This window comes from Thunnus thynnus, chromosome 9 (genome assembly GCF_963924715.1).
Source record: "Thunnus thynnus chromosome 9, fThuThy2.1, whole genome shotgun sequence".
NCBI classification, from domain to species: domain Eukaryota; kingdom Metazoa; phylum Chordata; class Actinopteri; order Scombriformes; family Scombridae; genus Thunnus; species Thunnus thynnus.
In genome coordinates, this window is record NC_089525.1 from 16,352,325 (window position 1) to 16,372,505 (window position 20,181).

At 40.1% G+C, this 20,181-nt stretch overlaps 1 protein-coding gene across 1 annotated transcript; it reads left to right on the plus strand.

Annotated features, from left to right (window-relative positions):
• The first annotated feature begins 6,907 nt into the window (after window positions 1-6,907).
• LOC137189386 (eukaryotic peptide chain release factor subunit 1) lies at window positions 6,908-19,724 on the plus strand. The gene is made up of 11 exons (XM_067599182.1): window positions 6,908-7,062; window positions 7,461-7,571; window positions 8,944-9,119; window positions 10,052-10,191; window positions 10,300-10,438; window positions 10,589-10,779; window positions 15,282-15,411; window positions 15,566-15,739; window positions 15,837-15,901; window positions 16,001-16,148; window positions 18,980-19,724. Exons 2-11 carry the CDS (start codon window positions 7,486-7,488, stop codon window positions 19,060-19,062), a joined length of 1,332 nt encoding a protein of 443 aa, XP_067455283.1. The 5' UTR covers window positions 6,908-7,062; window positions 7,461-7,485; the 3' UTR covers window positions 19,063-19,724.
• Window positions 19,725-20,181: the final 457 nt, after the last annotated feature.

The following is a 20,181-nucleotide window of genomic DNA, read 5'->3' on the forward strand; positions in this document are numbered from 1 at the left end:
AGTCTGTCCCTTCCCATGCTTTCTGTTCAGTGTCCTCATTTCAGTGACAGAAGTCTATATGTGCCACCAGCAGACACACTTATAGCACGCACACATAAAAATTATGCTGTCACACCCATTCATTGACATGCACATCCCTTCAGAAACACAGTTGCAGTATAGATTGCATTTTAGAAATATGACACACATTTATTAATTTATGTTATGGTGAATGTGAGTTTTGGACAAATAGTTTCAAACTGAGACATATGCACATTATCCAAATGGCAATGACTTTTGATGGCTCCCGTCATCATCCTTCAAACAAAGCTCGCCTCACTAGTTACGCCTTTGTCTTCATTTAATACGCTGTATTAAATCCATTGAACTGATAATGCCCTTTCTGTAGTCAATTTGATTAATGCAACTTGAAGAAAATCAATTTTCCACTATCTTTCTCCCCTGTTTCATCCCTTCTTCCCATCTTCCTCTCCCTATCAGTCTATCTGTGAGGTTATCATGGTGGTCGCTCCGATATAATGATTTCAAACTGGTTTAAAGCTGAGCTGCATGAGTGATGGCTTGGATTACTGCATACACTGGACTCACTCGTATGAAAACTAGATTTTTCTGGGGAGTGACAATGAAGATCTCTGTATCTCTGGTCCCCACAGATTCCAAAACCATAATCTCAAACAAGTAATGGAATTTAAATTATTTTCCTCCGTTTTCTATATCACATTAATTGTGCTAAGAGCCAAAGGAACCCAGTCATTAGAGGGAGGACTGCAGTGTTTATGCATGTGGCAGGCGTTGATGGAACAGATGTTTCTGAACAGCTGCATTTAGTATATTTTTGCATACACAAATGTGTTTCTCTGTGTGTAAAAATGCATGTGTAATGTGTGCATTCATTCAGTTTCTACAATATAGACTGTTGGCAGGACGGATATACCATCATGCCCTGGGAAAACTGTGAGATTGATGGGAGCATCTGCTAATCTCTCCTTGGGGAGTGATGGGTGGCATCCAGGCTTTATCAGCTGCATGTGTTGACTGCGACTCAGCACTATCCTCCAGGCTAACATTGACAGGTAGCACATTGTTGGCTCAAGAAATTCTGCTTTTCTTTGCATATTTATTAGTCTACATTACAGTAACAGAAAATAAGGCAACAGGAGTTTTTAAATCTAAACTTTTAACTGCAAAATACACTGAACTCTCTGCTCCCTGAAGCGTGAAAGACAATTGGATTATGCCCTGGGTCAGTCAGTGGTGTAGGCAGGCCAGCTGGTCCATATTACCTTTGGGTTTAACCCCTTTCCAATGCATCATTAAGATTGACTGTGTGTCCTGGCCTCTAAATTGAGGTTATTGGTCTTAATCCACTGCGCTGATAAACTCCTAATAGCCTACACTGTGTGGACATGAAGCATGCCTTGCCCCCATGCCTCAAAAGACCTCATTTATATTTATGACAACCTCGACTCTCCATTCCTGATTAATCCACTTAATATTAGGACGCAGATCCGTAAATCTCCTCCTGCCTCTGTGGAGAGCAGTAAAAGAGCCATGGATGTGACAAGAATGTCAACTCTGGGATTTGCAAAATAAAACAACATTCGCACACCAGAACACCCGTGCTACTGCAAAGCCAAATCTTTTCACTTGTCCCAGAACTAAAAACTCTCAGTGGTGCAGCGGATGGCTGGCAGACAGCAGCGGTTGTACGTTCTCAGACCCTTACAGCGGGTCCTAAGAAGATTGGTTTAAGTCATAAGCAAGCTATTGAAGTGCTGACGATTATGATCCTCTCTTTCACTACGCAGGACAGAGAAAGAGAGCATGAGAGACAGACACATACTGAGTCACAGATTAGCTAGTCAGCAGAGAATAAGTGCTGCTTAATTCCCTCTGAGGAGTTCAAAGGTTTCCTCATCCTTGTTGAGAGCTGCACTGCCCACACCAAGGAGCAAATTAAGTTTTCATGGGAGGGTAAGCATCAAAGCTTTAGTTCGTCCGTGACAGCAAGGTTATCAGAGTCACAGAGATGGGCGCTTTGATCGGGAGCTTTGATTTGTTTTATGCTGACGTGTTTCCATCGGTGTCTTTTTGACTAACTTTTACAGGGTCAGCGATGTCTTGGTCCCCTCTAATAGACAACTGAGAAGTTTCACAACCTCGTCTGATTATGTAATAGCCCGAATTTGTCTAGAAGTGGCTCATCTGGATGCATCCTCTTTCTTTCTGTCGTAGCTTGTAACCAACTCAGATTTCTTAGTGGTGACAAGCAAGACTGTGTCCTTGAATACCCCTGAGACTCCCTTGTTCCACCTTCACTCATCCTTCTTTCACCTCAACTCTACTTAAGCAGATGGCCACAGATGGGAAAATAGAGCCCCGTGGACCTGATGGCATCTGTTTTGCTCTCCATAACTCTTCCACGTGCATATCTACTTGCATCACACACACATACACAGACTATTAGTCACTCCTATATTACATCATAACATGTCTAGGATATTATAGGTCTCTGTTGATACAATACAGAACACAGTGTGACAATATGGAGAGGGCAGCCAAACGCTACACCTACACATTTATTGAATACATCATGCTGGTGGCTACATGTGAGTAGATGGGACACGATTACATCCAAGTCCATCAGAGTTGACCGATGTTGAGTACCTGAGAGCAATAACTCACCCACAGAATTGTGCATTCATCATTCTTTAAAGGCTTTTTAGTAGTTTTGAAGAGCCATACAAGGATCTAACTGATATCAAAAGTGATGCACTAACCCAAATATGGTTTCAGCAAGATAAGGCAAGATAAGATCGAACTTTATTGATCCCAGAAGGGAAATTTAGCATTACAGCAGCACAAGAAAAGACCAGACAGGTAGAAAGGAACAGTAGAAGACACTGATGGTCTGCACAAAATAGATCAACCCAACAAGTACCAGCATTCACTAATATTTGATTTAGAGGTTACAGTTTTGAGTGTACTGTCAAGAAGTTCGAGTTGATCTTATTTGTAATTCCAGCGATACAAAAAAACTGTTGAAATGAAATCTTTTTTATAGGACAAGGGTGTAAAAACCAAACATAAATGCATCAAGGCAAAGACATAAAAAATTTACAATGTGAAGGTGCAACTGAGTTTAATGAGTATGCTCAAATGAAGTGCATATAATAGAGTATAAAAAGATAAAACAACATATGTATATATACATATAAACATACTTGTAGATACTTGCACATACTATACATACAGTATGTACAAAGTAGCATTAAAATATGAGACAATTTAAGTTGTGGTCATTGGAAAACACCTATCTCTTGATAAGTCAGCCATGATGGGTGTTGAACTGAAAAATACTTAATAGCTTTAAAACGTTTCAATATCTATTTGAAGCTCTTTTAATGCTCTTGAAAACAGAATAGTAATCAAATTCACACAACTTGACAAAGCTCTAACTGCTTATATCACGAGAATTTCTTGGAATTAATATTTCGGCCAACCCTTATGTTGATTATATTCCTTATTTTTGCTAATAAATTTCTCTGTTTCATAAGCTGAAATGCTGAGGATTCAACAACTTGTCAACATTCTCTCCTCATCTGAATGCTCCTGTGTGACGACCAGGTGAAATGAGGAATAGCAACCGTGACCATGACAGCTCCCGTCCACAGCACAGCAAGTGCCATCCATTTCCAAGCGACAGATCATTACAGCTCTGATGGTCGACAGATGGTGATGAATTGGCTCTGATGCCGGCACTGGACAATTTTGGAGGCAGTCAGTTGCACAAAACTGCTATATCACTCTTCTCTATGATGTAGCCATCCAGAGAGTGCCAGATACTGACAGAAATTCCACCCACTCCCTCATTTCACCAGAGATGGGTGATACCATGGGGATAATCCTTGAGCTTGTTGTTTTATGCACAAACAGCTGTTTGTTTCTGAGAGAAACCATCACAATTCACTGAAGACATTGACTAATATCCAGCATATGGCAACCTAATAACGTCTAACAAACTGCATGCCACAATTAGTAGAGCAAATACACAACAAGACTTGACTTCTGGGTGTCCCACTGAGCAATGCAAAAGAACAGAAGCTCCAGGGACATGATGCTCCTTCATCGACTAATAATAAGAATATCGATGACAAGGAAGAAGCCATTCGTTTGTCCACTAACCAATGCTGTCATCTAGTGGTTTGAAACTGCGTAGGCCCCAGTATTGTTTCACTGCTCTATGTTAAAGGGAAAAATGGGTTTTTGACCCCTTTGTAGATCTATTGAGGAGTATGTCTTGCCTGCCATTTTAGGCTATAGCTGTCACACCTTTTTCACTAAATCTGTTTAATAAATATACCTTTAACAAGCCTACTTTGAAAAAAACATTCAAAATGGAAAAGTGTCACTTCAGACCTCAAAGCCAAGTATTTTAGGACTTTGATTAAAAAAACCCCATAGATTATTGGGTAGCAGCACAATTATTAGCTTATGATGTTCAGAGTGCTTGCATAAGTTCACTCTCGTGCCAATGTACTTAGGAAAGATGGGGAAAGATATGCAACAACTGTCATCCACATGTTCTTCTTAAATGTGCAAATAATGTGGTGTCCAAAGACAGCTAGGACTAGAATACACAGAATATGGCATATACTTTTGTCAACATGAAATAACAAATGAAGCATTAACAGTGAACAATAATGAGTTGAACATTTTGTCTAATTTGAGTTTGCAGAGGTTTTTCTTTTCTATCTTGTCTTCTCCTGTAAATAGACCAAATGTCTAAAAGAAAAAGAGACACGCTGAGATTTTTCTCTTAATGTGGCCTGTTGAACCTGCAGGAGATGAAGCGGTTGATTACTATGTTGAAGAATTACCTCTAACCCACAATAAAATCCACATTGTACTTACAATCTACTCACACTGCAATCTTAGGCTTACACAGAGCTCACCTGGCATCTCACCCGACAATTTGCTTCTGCATCATCAACCTCAACAACAGAAACTCACTGGATTACTGAGCCGCCTTCCTTGAAAAACCCTGCTAGATTTCTTTTTTAGAAAAGGTTTCCATACCACCAGTCACACTAATTGGACAGCTGACCTTTCTCTGGTTTGAAATAACCCACTAAACAGTTTGGAGGGTATATTATCCCAACACTTATAGGGTAAAGGGATCTGAACCTCGCTGACTTGGGTGAACAGAGGAAAACATCTACATATGCGTTACTTACAAGACACCTGTTGCATCACAAATTGTGGAAGTTAAACTTAATATCTGATTGAGCAGCATCTTCACTGGCACTGGTGACAATGGACAGGTTTCTGATATTCATTAGAAATGTAATGAGTACAAAAGTGAATAAAAACTAAATCCAGTGACCTTTTATAGGGCATCTGTGGACTCAAATCATCATCAACTGACATCTCACAAAAGAAAAACTCAAACTGTGCCAGTTTCACATTCTTCCATCTTTCTTTTCTCTGCAGTAAGTGACAACCTGACAAAAGACGAGCCAAACGCATCTCTGCCTGTACAATATTGCAGTTGGGTAGCAGTGTTGAAGGACAGGTTCACAATTTTTCAAGTCTGCCTTAAAACAACAATCAGGTGCCCATATGAACATTGAAACAAGTTTTCCTTGTTGTAATCATTCATCTTCTTCATACTGGCTATTAAAAGATCCCCTCCAAATGTGCTTTCAATGTAAGTGATGGGGGCCAAAATCCACAGTGTGTCCACGCAGTCATTTTGTGCAAAAATGCATTTAAAAGTTTATCTGAAGCTTATATGAGGCTTCAGAAGTCTGAGTCAGTCATATCAAGTGGATATCTGCCACATTTACAGTCTTTTTAGCATCAAATTCCCTCTTTGTGTTTCCCTGTTGAGCTGCAGCGGAAGTAAAGTAACAAAAAGAAGGACTTTGGCACTAAAAAGACTTTAACATTAAAATATATCTACTTGATTTGACTAATATAGATGGCTGAAGCTTCATATTAGCTTTAGATTAACTTTTAAATACATTTTTTAATTATAGAAGGAGAATTGTGAATTTTGTCCCCCATCATTTACATAGTAAGTGCCTTATGAAGGGATCTTCTAATGGCTAGTATGAACTGGAGGAATGATTATAGCAAGAAAAACCTGTTCCTGACTATTGTTTTAAGACAAACTTGAAAATTTGAGAACCCATCCTTTAAATTTTAGAAAGCACATAAGGTGTAATGAACCCCTTTACTTCACTATTGTTTTGAGGGGTTTAGATGTCAGGGCTACAACAGAGTTTAGCCTAATATGTGGGGATCTGAAGTTTTCCGAAAGCCAAAACCAAAGGAGATAGCAAAAATGTACTTTATCTGATGTGCATGTGGAATTACATCAATATACATTCAGAACTAGACAATATTTTGTTGAGGAAATGTGTTTGAGACATACGACGGAGTAGCTCATACTCCGTCAGACTGGTTGAAAAGTAAAATGCATCCGGCAAACAAGCTTTCAGAGCGGCCACCAGATGCCGCTCTTCAAACCAAATATTTTAGAACATTTTTTACATAGAGTAATAACAATATAATACATTTACGGGACTTTAACAAGTGGGATTCAACAGCATATTTCATAGAGTATTTTAACACTACTGGTAAGGGGTCTTTAGCTAAATGAATGAGCAGAAAAGCGACGATATAAAGTGATCGTGCCCATCAATCCATTAGTTCAGTTATAGTCTGTAAAGCCACATCACATTAACTACAGATCCCATAAACCACGGTGACGGACGCCCACCCAGCTTCGATTACGTTTTCAGTGTTCCGTGCAATCGTTGTTTAGAATGTTATGATTGACGTGTCAGCAAAGCGTTGCCATTGGTTTCTATGTGGTTTCCAGGAAGTGAACGCCAACAGTCCCAACCACCTACCCCACGTGAGCCCAGTCGATTGCACCACGCGCGGCGTGCGGCGGAGACACACCGGTCGGGAAGGCAACGTCACTCCTCGGACCACCGACTCGACGTAGCGAAGTAGACTGAGAGCGGAGCGGAGCGGCGTTGTCCGAGGCAGGTACCGTACTGGCACCGTTTATGCCCATATAAACTAAACATCCACAAAAAAGCTGACAGTTAGTTTCCATTTGGTTTCCAGGGGAACGGGGGGAAAGTAGGTCGTATTAGATAAGAACAGGGTGGACGCTAGGGCCTGGCAGAGTGTAGGCCTGTTAATCTCCGCGGTCTGTCCTGACAGAGGCAGCCCGGGAAGAAGCGCTCCCTCACGGTCAGAGCAACTGCCAGTTACTGTTCAGGTGCCGTAACGGACACCGCGCCATTAGTTTGGAGAGGTACCTAGTCCCAGCTAGTTGTGACGACATTTTTTGTCAGCCTAATTGGGATTGCGATTATCGATCAATCTAGTTACTCACCGATTTTCTGCATATGTTTTGCTCTTTTTTCACGTCTTTTCAGGTGCTGAAGCGATTACAGCTGAAAGATGGCGGACGACCCCAGTGCGGCGGACAGGAACGTGGAGATATGGAAAATCAAGAAGCTGATCAAAAGTTTGGAAGCTGCCCGCGGGTAAGTGATCGATTTGAGCCGTGTGCCGGGAACACTGTCCTAAGGTATATGACTTTCGGGTGATGGTGTGAAGGTGGACCGCGGCAACAGCTGGAGAGCGTTAAAGCGGGGCCCAGTTTGGGAGTGGTTAGCTTAGCATGTAGCTAACTTAGCTCACTGTAGCTGTGGCTGCTAGCTTGCTAATGCAGTTAGCCCTAACTGCTGTCGTATTCAGCGCGTCTAGACGTGGGAAACATTGCGGTGATTTGGTAGAATATGTGTTCTGATTTAGTCTTGGTTCATGTGTTATCGGTGATAGTTCGGGAAATGTTGCCTCGCATCCCACAAACGGTGTGGAGTTAGTAACGTTAATGTTAGCCGTGAGGCTAATGGGACCCGCTAATAGACGTCATCTCTGGAAAGAGGCCGCCATGGGTGTCTTTAACAAGGGAGCACGTTGATGAGAAGGAAAGGCCGGCTAGCTTACAGCTGCACTTCCACATGCTCCGATAGACGCATTTCTCAATTTCGTGTGACGCCTGCCTGACCTGTTTACATGTAACGTTAGGTTATATGACAGCTTAGTGTTTCCTTACTGAGTCCATTAAGTTGGTTACCTTTTGACAGGCGGGCTGCTTAGCGTTACATTAAAGCTTGAGTAGCTCCAGAAGACGAATTCAAAATCAGCTGTTTGCCGATAGGGACACTAAGGCCTTTTTGAGTTATAAAACACGGACATTTTTAATGTGGGTGTTGCAACTCCAGCTAGCAGCATGCTCTGCGACAGCTTGCCATCTAGTGCTGCGCAGAAATTTGCTGTCCTGTACTCCACCGCCTGCCATGTCACACACAGTTGACCATTTGCCCCATATTCATCCAGTTGCCGCTACCTGCCTATGTGTGTGTTTATGTGTGCAGTGTCAGCCTGCTGCTGCCTTTTCACGAGTAGTGAATAGAAAGACAACAATGTGGAACTGTGGAACTTAGGAACCTTGGCTTCAAGGACAGAGATTGTAAATTGTGAAACTGAAAACCCACCGTGATTGTCCCCTTAACCTTTCAGACCCTGTCAAGGTGATGTTTTGCCAGTGAAGGTTGTCTGTTTACTTAATGGGATAGAGTGAGAGGTGGAATTATGTAGACTGTAATAAAATGTACAGGTCAAAGTTGTGGTTTCAAATAATTGTTGATTAGAGTTGGTGCATCTGTCATGTCACTATAATTTTGACATGGCTATGAATTCTGTTGCTGTGTTGTAAACTCTGTTACACACTAGTTGTAGTAAACCACTGAGTTTTATAGTGTGTTGTGACTGAATCTCATAGCACCTTGTGTGCATGTATACCAAAGTGTGTATGTAAGTACTAACATTTAATGCTCTCTGTCTCTATAGTAATGGCACCAGTATGATTTCACTGATCATCCCCCCCAAGGACCAGATTTCCAGAGTGGCCAAGATGTTGGCAGATGAGTTTGGCACTGCTTCCAACATCAAAAGCCGAGTTAACAGGCTCTCTGTACTCGGGGCCATCACCTCTGTACAGCAAAGACTAAAACTCTACAACAAGGGTATGTGTTACAATGACAACTCAGATAAAACCCTGCTGACTTTCCTGTGGGACTTTTGTTCTCAAGCGCAGCTGGACAGTATTCAGTCTTATCAGGAAGTCTTTAATGAAAAACAAGTCTCATGTTTCCAATAAATGCCAGATAGTCAGATCTAGTGTTGAATTGGCCTTTATTAAGTCCAGATTTCTAAACACAAGCAGGTGATTGAGTTGTTCTATCTTTTTACGCATTTAAGTTCTTTTTTTGTTTGTTTGTTTTTTTACATTTTACAACCATGCAAAGTAAATTGATAAAATAGGCATAGACACTCATAACAGTGCTCTTTTTCCATGTCAAACATGGCATCTAATACTTTTTTCTACTTCAGTGCTTGCTCTTAGGGGAATGTTGGGTCTGTGTAAACAATATTGTAAAGAGTATGGTCTGAACCTGTTCTATATGAAAAGTGCCCTGAGCTAACTTCAGTTATGATTTGGCACTATACAAATGAAATTGACTTGACAACTAACCAGCTAGTGAATGAGAAAGTATTATTCAACTGGAACAATATGAGTTGGTTCTAGCATTTAATTACTAATTAGGTGACTGTAAGCATGGAAGTAGGTATATATCATGCAAGTGTATTGTTTTATATAGTGCTCATGCATAGATAATATTCATACATCATAGAAAGAAAAATGTTGCATGGAAATGTGGGGAATTATGTCAAAGAATATTGTCCTTTCATAGCTTAGCATACAACAATACATAGTAACATATTTGAGCCCCAGTAAGACATAAGGTGCTCTCAAATCTCCCTCTAAATACTTTAAAAGCCAAAAGTGGCTTCTCTCTTTGGACTGTACTTTGTTGATATTTTTCTGTGCTCTGTTGATAATTTTCAACTTGATATGTGTCTAATTTTATGACCTCTGACTCTCCTCCCATGTCAGTGCCACCTAATGGTTTGGTTGTGTACTGTGGCACCATTGTGACAGAGGAAGGTAAGGAGAAGAAAGTCAATATCGACTTTGAGCCTTTTAAGCCAATCAACACCTCCTTGTACCTCTGCGACAACAAGTTCCACACTGAGGTGAGAGCACTTTCTTGGTTTGTGTGTCTGCGTACTTCTTGTTGAGAGAGGCTTTCCTCTCTTCTTCCGCTCTCCTCACAAATCCTGTCCTCACTCTCCTAAACACAGGCATTGACAGCCCTGCTCTCTGATGACAGTAAGTTTGGATTTATTGTGATCGACGGTAGTGGGGCTCTGTTTGGCACGCTGCAGGGGAACACCAGAGAGGTGCTGCACAAGTTCACTGTGGACCTTCCTAAGAAGCACGGTACTAACCCACAATGCTCACACATCACTGAATGTGATATTTTCAATTACATTGCACTGTAGACAACTGATTAAATATTACTCTATTAGTTTGTCGCTCTTAATTTAAACATTGTAATCATTGCTTCTCTTATCTTTCTCTTTCTTTCAGGCAGAGGAGGACAGTCTGCTCTGCGTTTCGCTCGTCTTAGAATGGAGAAGAGACACAACTATGTGAGAAAAGTAGCTGAGACGGCTGTCCAGCTGTTTGTTTCCAACGACAAAGTTAATGTGGCAGGAATGGTCCTGGCTGGTTCTGCTGACTTCAAGACCGAGCTCAGCCAGTCTGACATGTTTGACCCAGTAAGTGTGTTCTGATGAAGAGCAGTCTTAGGTATTAACTGTGTAATATATCAGTTATTTATAAATATGAATCTCTTTTCGAACAATTTTGAAGACTTGACCAGTAAGAAATTTAGAATCTAAATGTATTTCATATACGCATACTTATATAATATATAAATGCCAAAAGAAGGGAGACTTAGACATATAGACATATTGTTAAACTCTATTACAAATGCCTTATCTATTAACTTTCTGTAAATCAAGTAAAATGTTAAGTAAGGAAAATTCTGTTGACCTTACAGTGCTATAATGCATACTTTTTGGTCAAAACATCATGGTTTCTTGTGTCAACTGGGTGTTTCTCACACCTGTAGCAGTTTAGTCCAATTGCTAAAAGGCCTTTTAACCTTTTTATAGTTTGTATACAGCGATACCCTAATGCATAGTACTTTCCTCAACCCTCTTTTAAAACCCTCACTGCAAATGAATAATCTATAGCTAGTAATATTCTGAGTATACTTAGAAGTATGCAGCTTTATATTATGACATAAAGATGGGTGACAAATCAAAGGAAAAACCAACAGAAAGTTTCTGAACTCTACTGGAGGGATGAACAACATTCTTCCAAAAGATATTCCCTCATTTGGTGTTTTGATGATGGTGGTGGAGTCGGTCCAAAATCTCCCATAGGTGTTCAGCTGGGTTGAGATCTGGTGACAGTGAAGGCCATAACATATGATTCACATAATTTTCATACTCATCAAACCATTCAGTGACCCCTTGTGTCCTGTGGACAGGGGCATTGTCATCCTTGAAGAGACCACTCCCATCAGGATAGAAATGTTTCATCGTAGGATAAAGGTGATCACTCGGAACAACTTTGTGTTGATTTGCAGTGACCCTTCCCTCTAAAGGGACAAGTGGAACCAAACCATGCCAGCAAAATGCCCCCCAAAGCATAATAGAGCCGCCGGGTCCCCTCACTGTAGGGGTCAAGCATTCAAACCTGTACTGTTCTCTTGGTGTATGTCACAGACACCCTCACCCGCTTGTCGAGAATATGGTGAAAGATGACATATCCGACCATATCGCTTTTTTCTAGTTTTACTCAGTACACGTGCAGCTGCATTCTGGACCAGCTGGAGAGTCTTTAGAGACTTGTTAGAGCAGCCTGATAATAAGGAATTGCAATAATCCAGCCTAGAAGTAACACATGCGTGGACTAGTTTTTCTGCATCTTTTTGGGACAGGATGTGCCTGATTTTTGTGATATTACGTAAGTGAAAAAAGGCAGTCCTTGAGATTTGATTTATGTGGGAGTTAAAGGACATATCCTGATCAAAGATAACTCCCAGATTCCTTACGGTGGTGCTGGAGGCCAGGGTAATGCCATCCAGAGTAGCTATATCATTAGATAATGTGTTTCTAAGGTGTTTAGGGCCAAGCACAATAACTTCAGTTTTATCTGAGTTTAGTAGCAGAAAATTGCAGGTCATCCAGGTCTTTATGTCGTTAAGGCATGCTTGGAGTTTGTTTAACTGATTGGTTTCATCAGGCTTCAGTGATAAATATAATTGGGTATCATCTGCATAACAATGAAAATTTATGGAGTGTTTCCTAATAATATTACCTAAAGGAAGCATATACAAGGTGAATAGAATTGGTCCAAGTACAGAACCTTGTGGAACTCCGTGTCTAACTTTTGCCTTCACGGAGGATTCATCATTAACATGTACAAACTGAAATCGGTCTGATAAATAGGACTTAAACCAGCTTAATGCAGTTCCTTTAATGCCAATTAAATGTTCTAGTCTCTGCAAAAGGATTTGATGGTCAATTCTTTCGAATGCGGCACTAAGACCTAACAGGACAAGTATAGAGACTGCCTGAATCCAGAGTAGGCTTCTTAAGAAGAGGTTTAATTACAGCTACTTTAAAGGACTGTGGTACATAGCCTGTTACTAAAGACAGATTGATTATATCTAGTAAAGAAGTGCTAAGTAAGGGTAAGACTTCCTTAAGCAACCTAGTTGGGACGGGGTCTAAGAGACAGGTTGATGGTTTAGCTGAACAAATCATTGAAGTTAGTTCAGAAAGGCGACTGGAGAAAATGGAACGCCAAATCCTTTCCAGTTTTCGCAATGTTTGCTTTAATTTGCGGATTTGGGAGTTATACCATGGAGCTAACCTCTTATGTTTTATTATCTTCCTTTTTAAGGGGGGGGATTGGAGTCGAGTGTTATTCGTAATGAGCCTGCCGCACTATCAACAAGATTATCAATTTGGGAGGGACTAAAGTTAACATAATAGTCCTCTATAGTATTGAGACATAGCACTGAATTTAGCACTGATGGAATTGCTTCCTTAAATTCATCTGCAACACTATCAGATAGACATCTAGTGAGGACATTTTTATCTAATGGTGTGTAATCCAGTAATAGTAATTCAAAAGTTATTAAAAAATGATCTGATAAAATAGGATTTTGTGGAAAAATTATTAAATGTTCAATTTCAATCCCATAAATCAGAACAAGGTCGAGGGTGTGATTAAGACAGTGAGTGGGATTATTTACACACCGAGAGAAGCCAGTTGAGTCTAAAAATGAGATAAACGCAGTACTGAGACTATCATTATCGATGTCCACATGAATATTAAAATCACCTACTATAATTACTTTATCTGTACTAAGGACTAAGTTTGATAAAAACTCTGAGAATTCAGATAGGAATTCAGAGTACGGGCCTGGAGGACGGTACACTGTAACAATTAGAATTGACTGTAAAGTTTTCCAGGTTGGCTGAGAGAGACTAAGAACAAGGCTTTTGAATGAGTTATAATTAAATTTGGGTCTAGGGTTGATGATTAGGCTTGACTTGAAAATGGCTGCAACTCCTCCTCCTTGGCCAGTGTCTCGAGGAATCTGAGTATTAATATGACTGGGGGGAGTTGATGCATTTAGGCTGGAATATTCTTCATGACACAGCCAGGTTTCAGTAACACAAAATAAATCAATATGATAATCTGAGATTAGATCGTTTACTAATACGGCTTTAAATGATAGTGAAGAGTCCACATGTAATTCTCCTATTTTGTTGTACAGTGGCAGAGGTGGTGTTAGTTTTTTTTTTTAGATTTTTATGAATGACTCCTCTTTTGTTTATTTTACATTTAATTGATTTAAGTGGTCGGGGGACAGACACAGTTTCTATGTGGTTTTGGGTGGGTAACTGCTCTAATGGAAACGCAGAGAAGCGTGTAGGACTGCAGCTCTGCTTCCTGGTCTCAACTCTGGGTTGTCATGGTTTTGGTCTACTAATAAACTCAGCCATATTTCTAGATATGAGAGCAGCTCCATCCAAAGTGGAGTGTATGTTGTCTCTCCTAATCAGACCAGGTCTTCCCCAGAAAGTCTGCCAACTATCTATGAAGCCCACATTGTTTGCTGGACACCATCTTGACAGCCAGCGGTTGAATTGTGACATGCAGCTATAGATGTCATCACTGGTCAGATTAGGCAGCAGTCCAGAGAAAATTACGGAGTCCGACATTGTTTTTGCAAATGTACACACCGACTCAACATTAATTTTGGTGACCTCTGATTGGCATAATCGGGAGTCGTTACCGCCAACATGGATGACTATCGTACCATATTTACGTTTATTCTTAGCCAGCAGTTTTAAATTTGACTCAATGTTTCACTGTTTTTTCCTTACATATCACACTATTGCACAAGCATCACAGTCATCAAATGTACGCTGTCGACCACAATTTCCGACCCTGTTTACTGATGTCTTTCCTACAGATCTAAATGCAGATGTCACTTCAGTCACTGTTCCTATTGAAACACCAGCCAGTTGAGCAGTCTTTGTGACTGAAACTCTTGCCATCTGTGCCCCAACAATGAGCCCTCTTTCAAAGTCACTCAGATCTTTTCCTCTGCCATCATGATACAAAAACCAGAATCAGCTGGGCCTTCTCAGGATTTTTATACATGCCACAGAGCGTGACTGGATGTTAATTGCTTAATTGTACTACACAATACACTTGTGTGGAAGCATCTGTATTCGTTATGTTTCTCCACTCATTTATTCAGGTTTTTCCTTTAATTTGTCACTTGTCTGTATATCTGATGGGTATATGTGGATATATACGGTATGTTGTTTTTAACTAGGGCTGAAACTAATTATGTTCATAACTGAATAATCTGCTGATTATTTTCTCAACAAACTGATTAATCATTTGGTCTGTATAATATAAGAAAACATTTAAAATGCCCGTCACAATTTTCTAGAGCCCAAGGTGATTACATTTACTATACTGTTAAGACGAGATAAAGCAAATTTTCACATTTAAGGAACTTAAACAAGAGAATGTTTGGAATTTTTACTTGAAAATGTGCTTAAATGATCAATTGATTATCAAAATAGTTGCTGATTAATTTTCTGTTGATCAAGGAATCGACTAATTGTTGCAGCTCTATTTTTAACTAGTGTGTGTGTATTTTTTATTTTTTTAACAGAGGTTACAGGCCAAGGTTCTGAAGCTGGTGGACATCTCCTACGGTGGAGAAAATGGTTTCAACCAGGCTATCGAGCTCTCCGCAGAGGTTCTCTCTAATGTCAAGTTCATCCAGGAGAAGAAGCTCATAGGTAGGTGGTCATGTTAACACAGTGGAGTTGCTCTTATAGGTCTCACCCATAAGAGCAAAAAGAAACATGCTTAGGTTGTGATTTTCCTGATGCTTCTCCTTCAAGTAAATATGTATTCTGTTTTTCTTACCCTTTTCTGTTCCTCTTACTACAGGGCGGTACTTTGATGAAATCAGTCAGGACACGGGGAAATACTGTTTTGGTGTGGAGGACACACTCAAAGCCCTGGAGATGGGAGCGGTGGAGATCCTCATAGTCTATGAGAACTTAGACACCATGCGTTACATTCTACGTGTGCATGGGGCCGAGAGCAATGGAGCAGAGAATGGTGAGCAAACCACATATGCCACATCCACCCTTGCTGAGAAACGAGGCAATATGATGTTGCAAGGCCTAAATCTCAATGTGTCTCCTTTCATTTTCAGATGAGAAGACTTTGTACTTAACGCCAGAGCAGGAGAAAGACAAGTCTCACTTCACAGACAAGGAGGTGAGGGCTACACAGATAAGACAGACCCCCAACATGTCAATTAAAGTTAGACCCATTACCAATCATGCCATGTCTTCCTGACTTTGATTGTGTTTACAGACGGGGCAGGAACATGAGCTGATTGAGAGCATGCCACTGCTAGAGTGGTTTGCTAACAACTACAAGAAGTTTGGAGCCACGCTGGAGATAGTCACAGACAAGAGCCAGGAAGGATCCCAGTTCGTCAAGGGCTTTGGAGGCATCGGGGGTGAGCACACTGATTGCAATAGGGGTCATAACACTTTAGTTGTACACTTGTATGCTATTAAGTTAGGAACAAGACTAAGTCAAAACCTAGTATATGGTTAGACTGTGTATGGTCATTGTCAAGATTCAAGATTAACTTAATTGTCCCACAGAGTGGAAAATTTGTCTTGGACCATAAAAACATTTCATATACAGAAAAAAAAGTGTTACAAAAATAACAAACAAGGTTCTAAAACCACAATTTACATACAGAAAATATACAAAGTTGCTAATGAATAACATAAATAAATAACATATTAATGTTCTAAAAGTACCTAGGCAAGAAAAACAAAAAAACAGAAAATCCCTTTTTCATTAAAAAAATCCTTACAGAGAAGATCATCCAGTGCCCATCCTGGACTTATCTGCCACTATTTTAAAGTTTTATTGACACCAGGATAAATGAATTTTTAAATCTATTTAGTCTGATATGAGACCAAATAGATTAGTCTGCTACATTTCACAATGTGTGAAATTGTGACCAATTTGTTACAGGGATAGTCAGTGGTAGTGTCTATAATGTGATTTCCTGAATATTAAATGTTCATCTGCAATTTTTTGTAGTGGTCCCATTAATATTTGTTGTTAAAGTACTGAAGTAGCATATCACATGACATGGTTAAGCAGCGTTTGAGTCAAAAAAAAAAAAGTATGAATGCGGTTGCAAGAACAATACTTTCCACTCCTATCTTGGGATGTTTGATTTGAAAGAGATCTTATATTGACTATTCTAATTATCTTTTAATTCCCCCTGCTCTTTCATCTGTTTCTGTGTATGTCTGTAAACAAAGTCTCATCCATGTTTACGTAGGATTAGCATGTTAGGCTAACAGTCCGTCAGCTGTGTAACTTTATATCTGCCGTGATGTCTTTCAGAACACACAAACACCGTAAACACACCTGTCACCTGCCTAACACGGTACTGTTAAACCTGAAACATAGCGGCTACATCTTATTTTTATGCAGGCTGGGCTACAAATAGCACAGCATGGCTATGCTAATAATATTAGCCATGCTAACTAGCATCTAGCTGCTGTGCAGGCTGGTAAAATGGATTCGTCATGTCTCTTTGTATCCGTGGGTTGGTGCTCCTGTGAGTATCTGAGCCTCCATGTGAGACGCTTTGGTCAGTAAATGTGTATTTTTAAAACTTATTTCGGGACTGTGAGCTGCGCTCGTGGCTCCGCTGTAAACGCCCCTGAGAAGGTAATGGAAACTCTTGGCGCCAATTCATTTTGAAAGAGCAACAGCCAGTGGGGAAACTCCAACACTGGGCCAGCAGCACCAATGGTGTAACTTCATCACTCAGTCAGTCAATCAGTCAGTCAGTGACGGACAGACATGCGAGGTTATAAGGCTGGTCCGTGGCCAGTCCAGCTTAAAATGGAGGTTATCCTTAGTTCAGTGGTTAGTTTGTTCTGTGGCATAGTGAGTACGAGTTGAGTTCAAGCCTCCATCTATCCACAAGTATCCACCATGTTAAAGTGTCCTTAAAATATGAAGGGTGTGTTGAGATATCTTAGAAATGCTTTTCCCTTTCCTTCATTACCTTTTACTATGCAACCATGAATCATCACTTCAACTGTCCCGATAGTGTAAGAGACAGAATGAGCCTCTCCATTTATCGCCACATCACAGCTTTGTCAGACGAAAAACGAGAGCATATTTTCAAGAAATAGTTTTATACGGCACACTGCATACAAGCTGATGAGCATTGCTCCATTTATTGCTGACATCCACAGGAATCAAGACATGATAGCCAGGACTAAAAGATTGCAAGAATGTCACAGGCTAATAATAATTTCTGGCTAAACTCCATGAACTTAACTGATGACTATAGCCTATACATAGTAGGTTATGGCTATGACTAATTTTGGTTTAAATATACTGTTTCAGACCACTTTCAGTAACTGACTATTGTTTACATACCACTGTTGCTACAGTAAAGTAAAATAACAGACTTCTGCACTTTACCTAGATTGGCTACTTGTCTTTTAGCCACTCTGCATGAAATTTCAAAGAATTTTGATGACATTACAGGGGGCAGACTGTTCCGGTTCTGCTCACTTCTCTTTTGATCCACTTTCCTCCTGCCCTTTTCTGGGTTTCTTCTTAGGAAACAGAGAGGAAGGTAAGGAAATGAGCCATAGTGAAGGCAAATTGGAATCTCTGCCATCTCCATGGTTGCTGCTCTGTAACTACCACTATATGCAGTCTCCATTTTGAGGACAGGAGATCAATAAAGTTTCACATTCTCCTTAGACTTGACAATGTATCTGAATTTCATTTCAAACACTTGTATGTACAAAAGTATGTGTTATTCAAGTATTAAATGGTTATACACAATAGATTCCTCCTACCAGAAAGGCTTTTTTATCACTGATATCATTGTCAAATCGGCATTAGTATTATAGAAGCCTTACTAGTGCAGATTCTTTGAATACTTTCTCTGATCATGTGTAATAAAGCACATTTAGCAGCACAATGTGCAATCATGGAGGGTCTAAAATATAGAGCTGGTTAAATGGAATTTTAATGGCAGTAAAACTTTAAAAGAAACCAAGAAATACAAAAGAATCAAAGACTCCTGCCTCCAAAAAGGAAAAAAATGTCATGTAGTTAGTCTTATAATTCGGTAAGTAGTTCTTAAAAGAGGATTTCAGGAATTCAGGCTTTTTAGATACTAATGCTCCCACCCCAATAGCTAATGGGGATTAGACTAACCTAATACAAATTCTTCCTTTTAATGCCATCACATTACGCTTGTTGATCTATCATCTTTGTGTTCCTCAGGTATCTTGCGGTACAGGGTGGATTTCCAGGGCATGGAGTACCAAGGAGAGGACGATGAGTTCTTTGATTTGGATGACTACTAGGTAGTCGGGGACTGATATTGGGAGAAAAAAAGAAAAGCAAAGGAATGAATGAAGAAATAAGGAAAGAAAAATGCCACCTCTCTTGCAGCAAGTGAGAGGTGCAACTGTGTTGACCCATATATATGACAGACACAACTTCCAATTTACCTGTTGCATACACAAACTTGCACATACATTTCATCTGTACACACAACAAAATACATCACACAGGCTGAAGAGGAGTGAGATTTTCTTTCATCCAGAGAGGGAGAAAGCCCTTCCTGAATAAATCCCTGCCTTAGAGTGCTGGTTCCTTCCCCTAGTTGGATTGGACTCGACTCATTTTTGTTCTTTTTTTTTTTTCCTCCTCCCCTCCATTTTGAATGAACACAACAGCAAGTTCCCAGATTCCTCGCTGCCCTTAACCCGGTCTGAAGATGAACTTTGGACTCACTCCTCACATATAGAAAATATATTTTCCTTTCTTGCCTCATCATGTCCCTACCCTCTCTCTCTTCTCCCTTCTATGCTTTCTCTCTCTATTTTTTTTTTTTTTTTTTTTGCATTTCATTTTTTTACTGGTAACTGCTGCTGTTGTATTTTATGAGAGTGGGGGATTTTTTTTACCTGGGTTTCTGTAGAGAAAGGGGGACAAAGTATTAAATTTGAACTGCTGAAAACCATTGCTACCTCCTCATCTGCTGTGGTCTCAATCCTGTGACGTGTGTGTCCGCTTCTGGAAAGGCTGACTTTTTTTCTCTGCTTCACTGACATCAAATGAGCATATTGTGACAGACGTATGTGCGTGTGAGTGAAGCATGAAGCATGCATGACTGCCTGCAGGTGGTTCCAGTCGTCTAATTGGTTCATCGGGATAAACCTCATGTTGAAATTGAATGTTTCCAAATTTTAAATGGCAGAACGCAAAGGTACCAGATCTCTTGGGTATTCATTAGGTCCCCCTTGTATAGAAATTAAGTCTAACTTCTGGGTACCTGAATCCCAATTCCCAGAATCCACCAATGTCTTATTTAATTGCATTTATAAATGAATTTGTTCATCCAAAGACAAATCCATCAACAGTATGAATTTGGCAATCCATTCCTTCAGACATGTTTAAATGTGATAGTTTAGCCACCT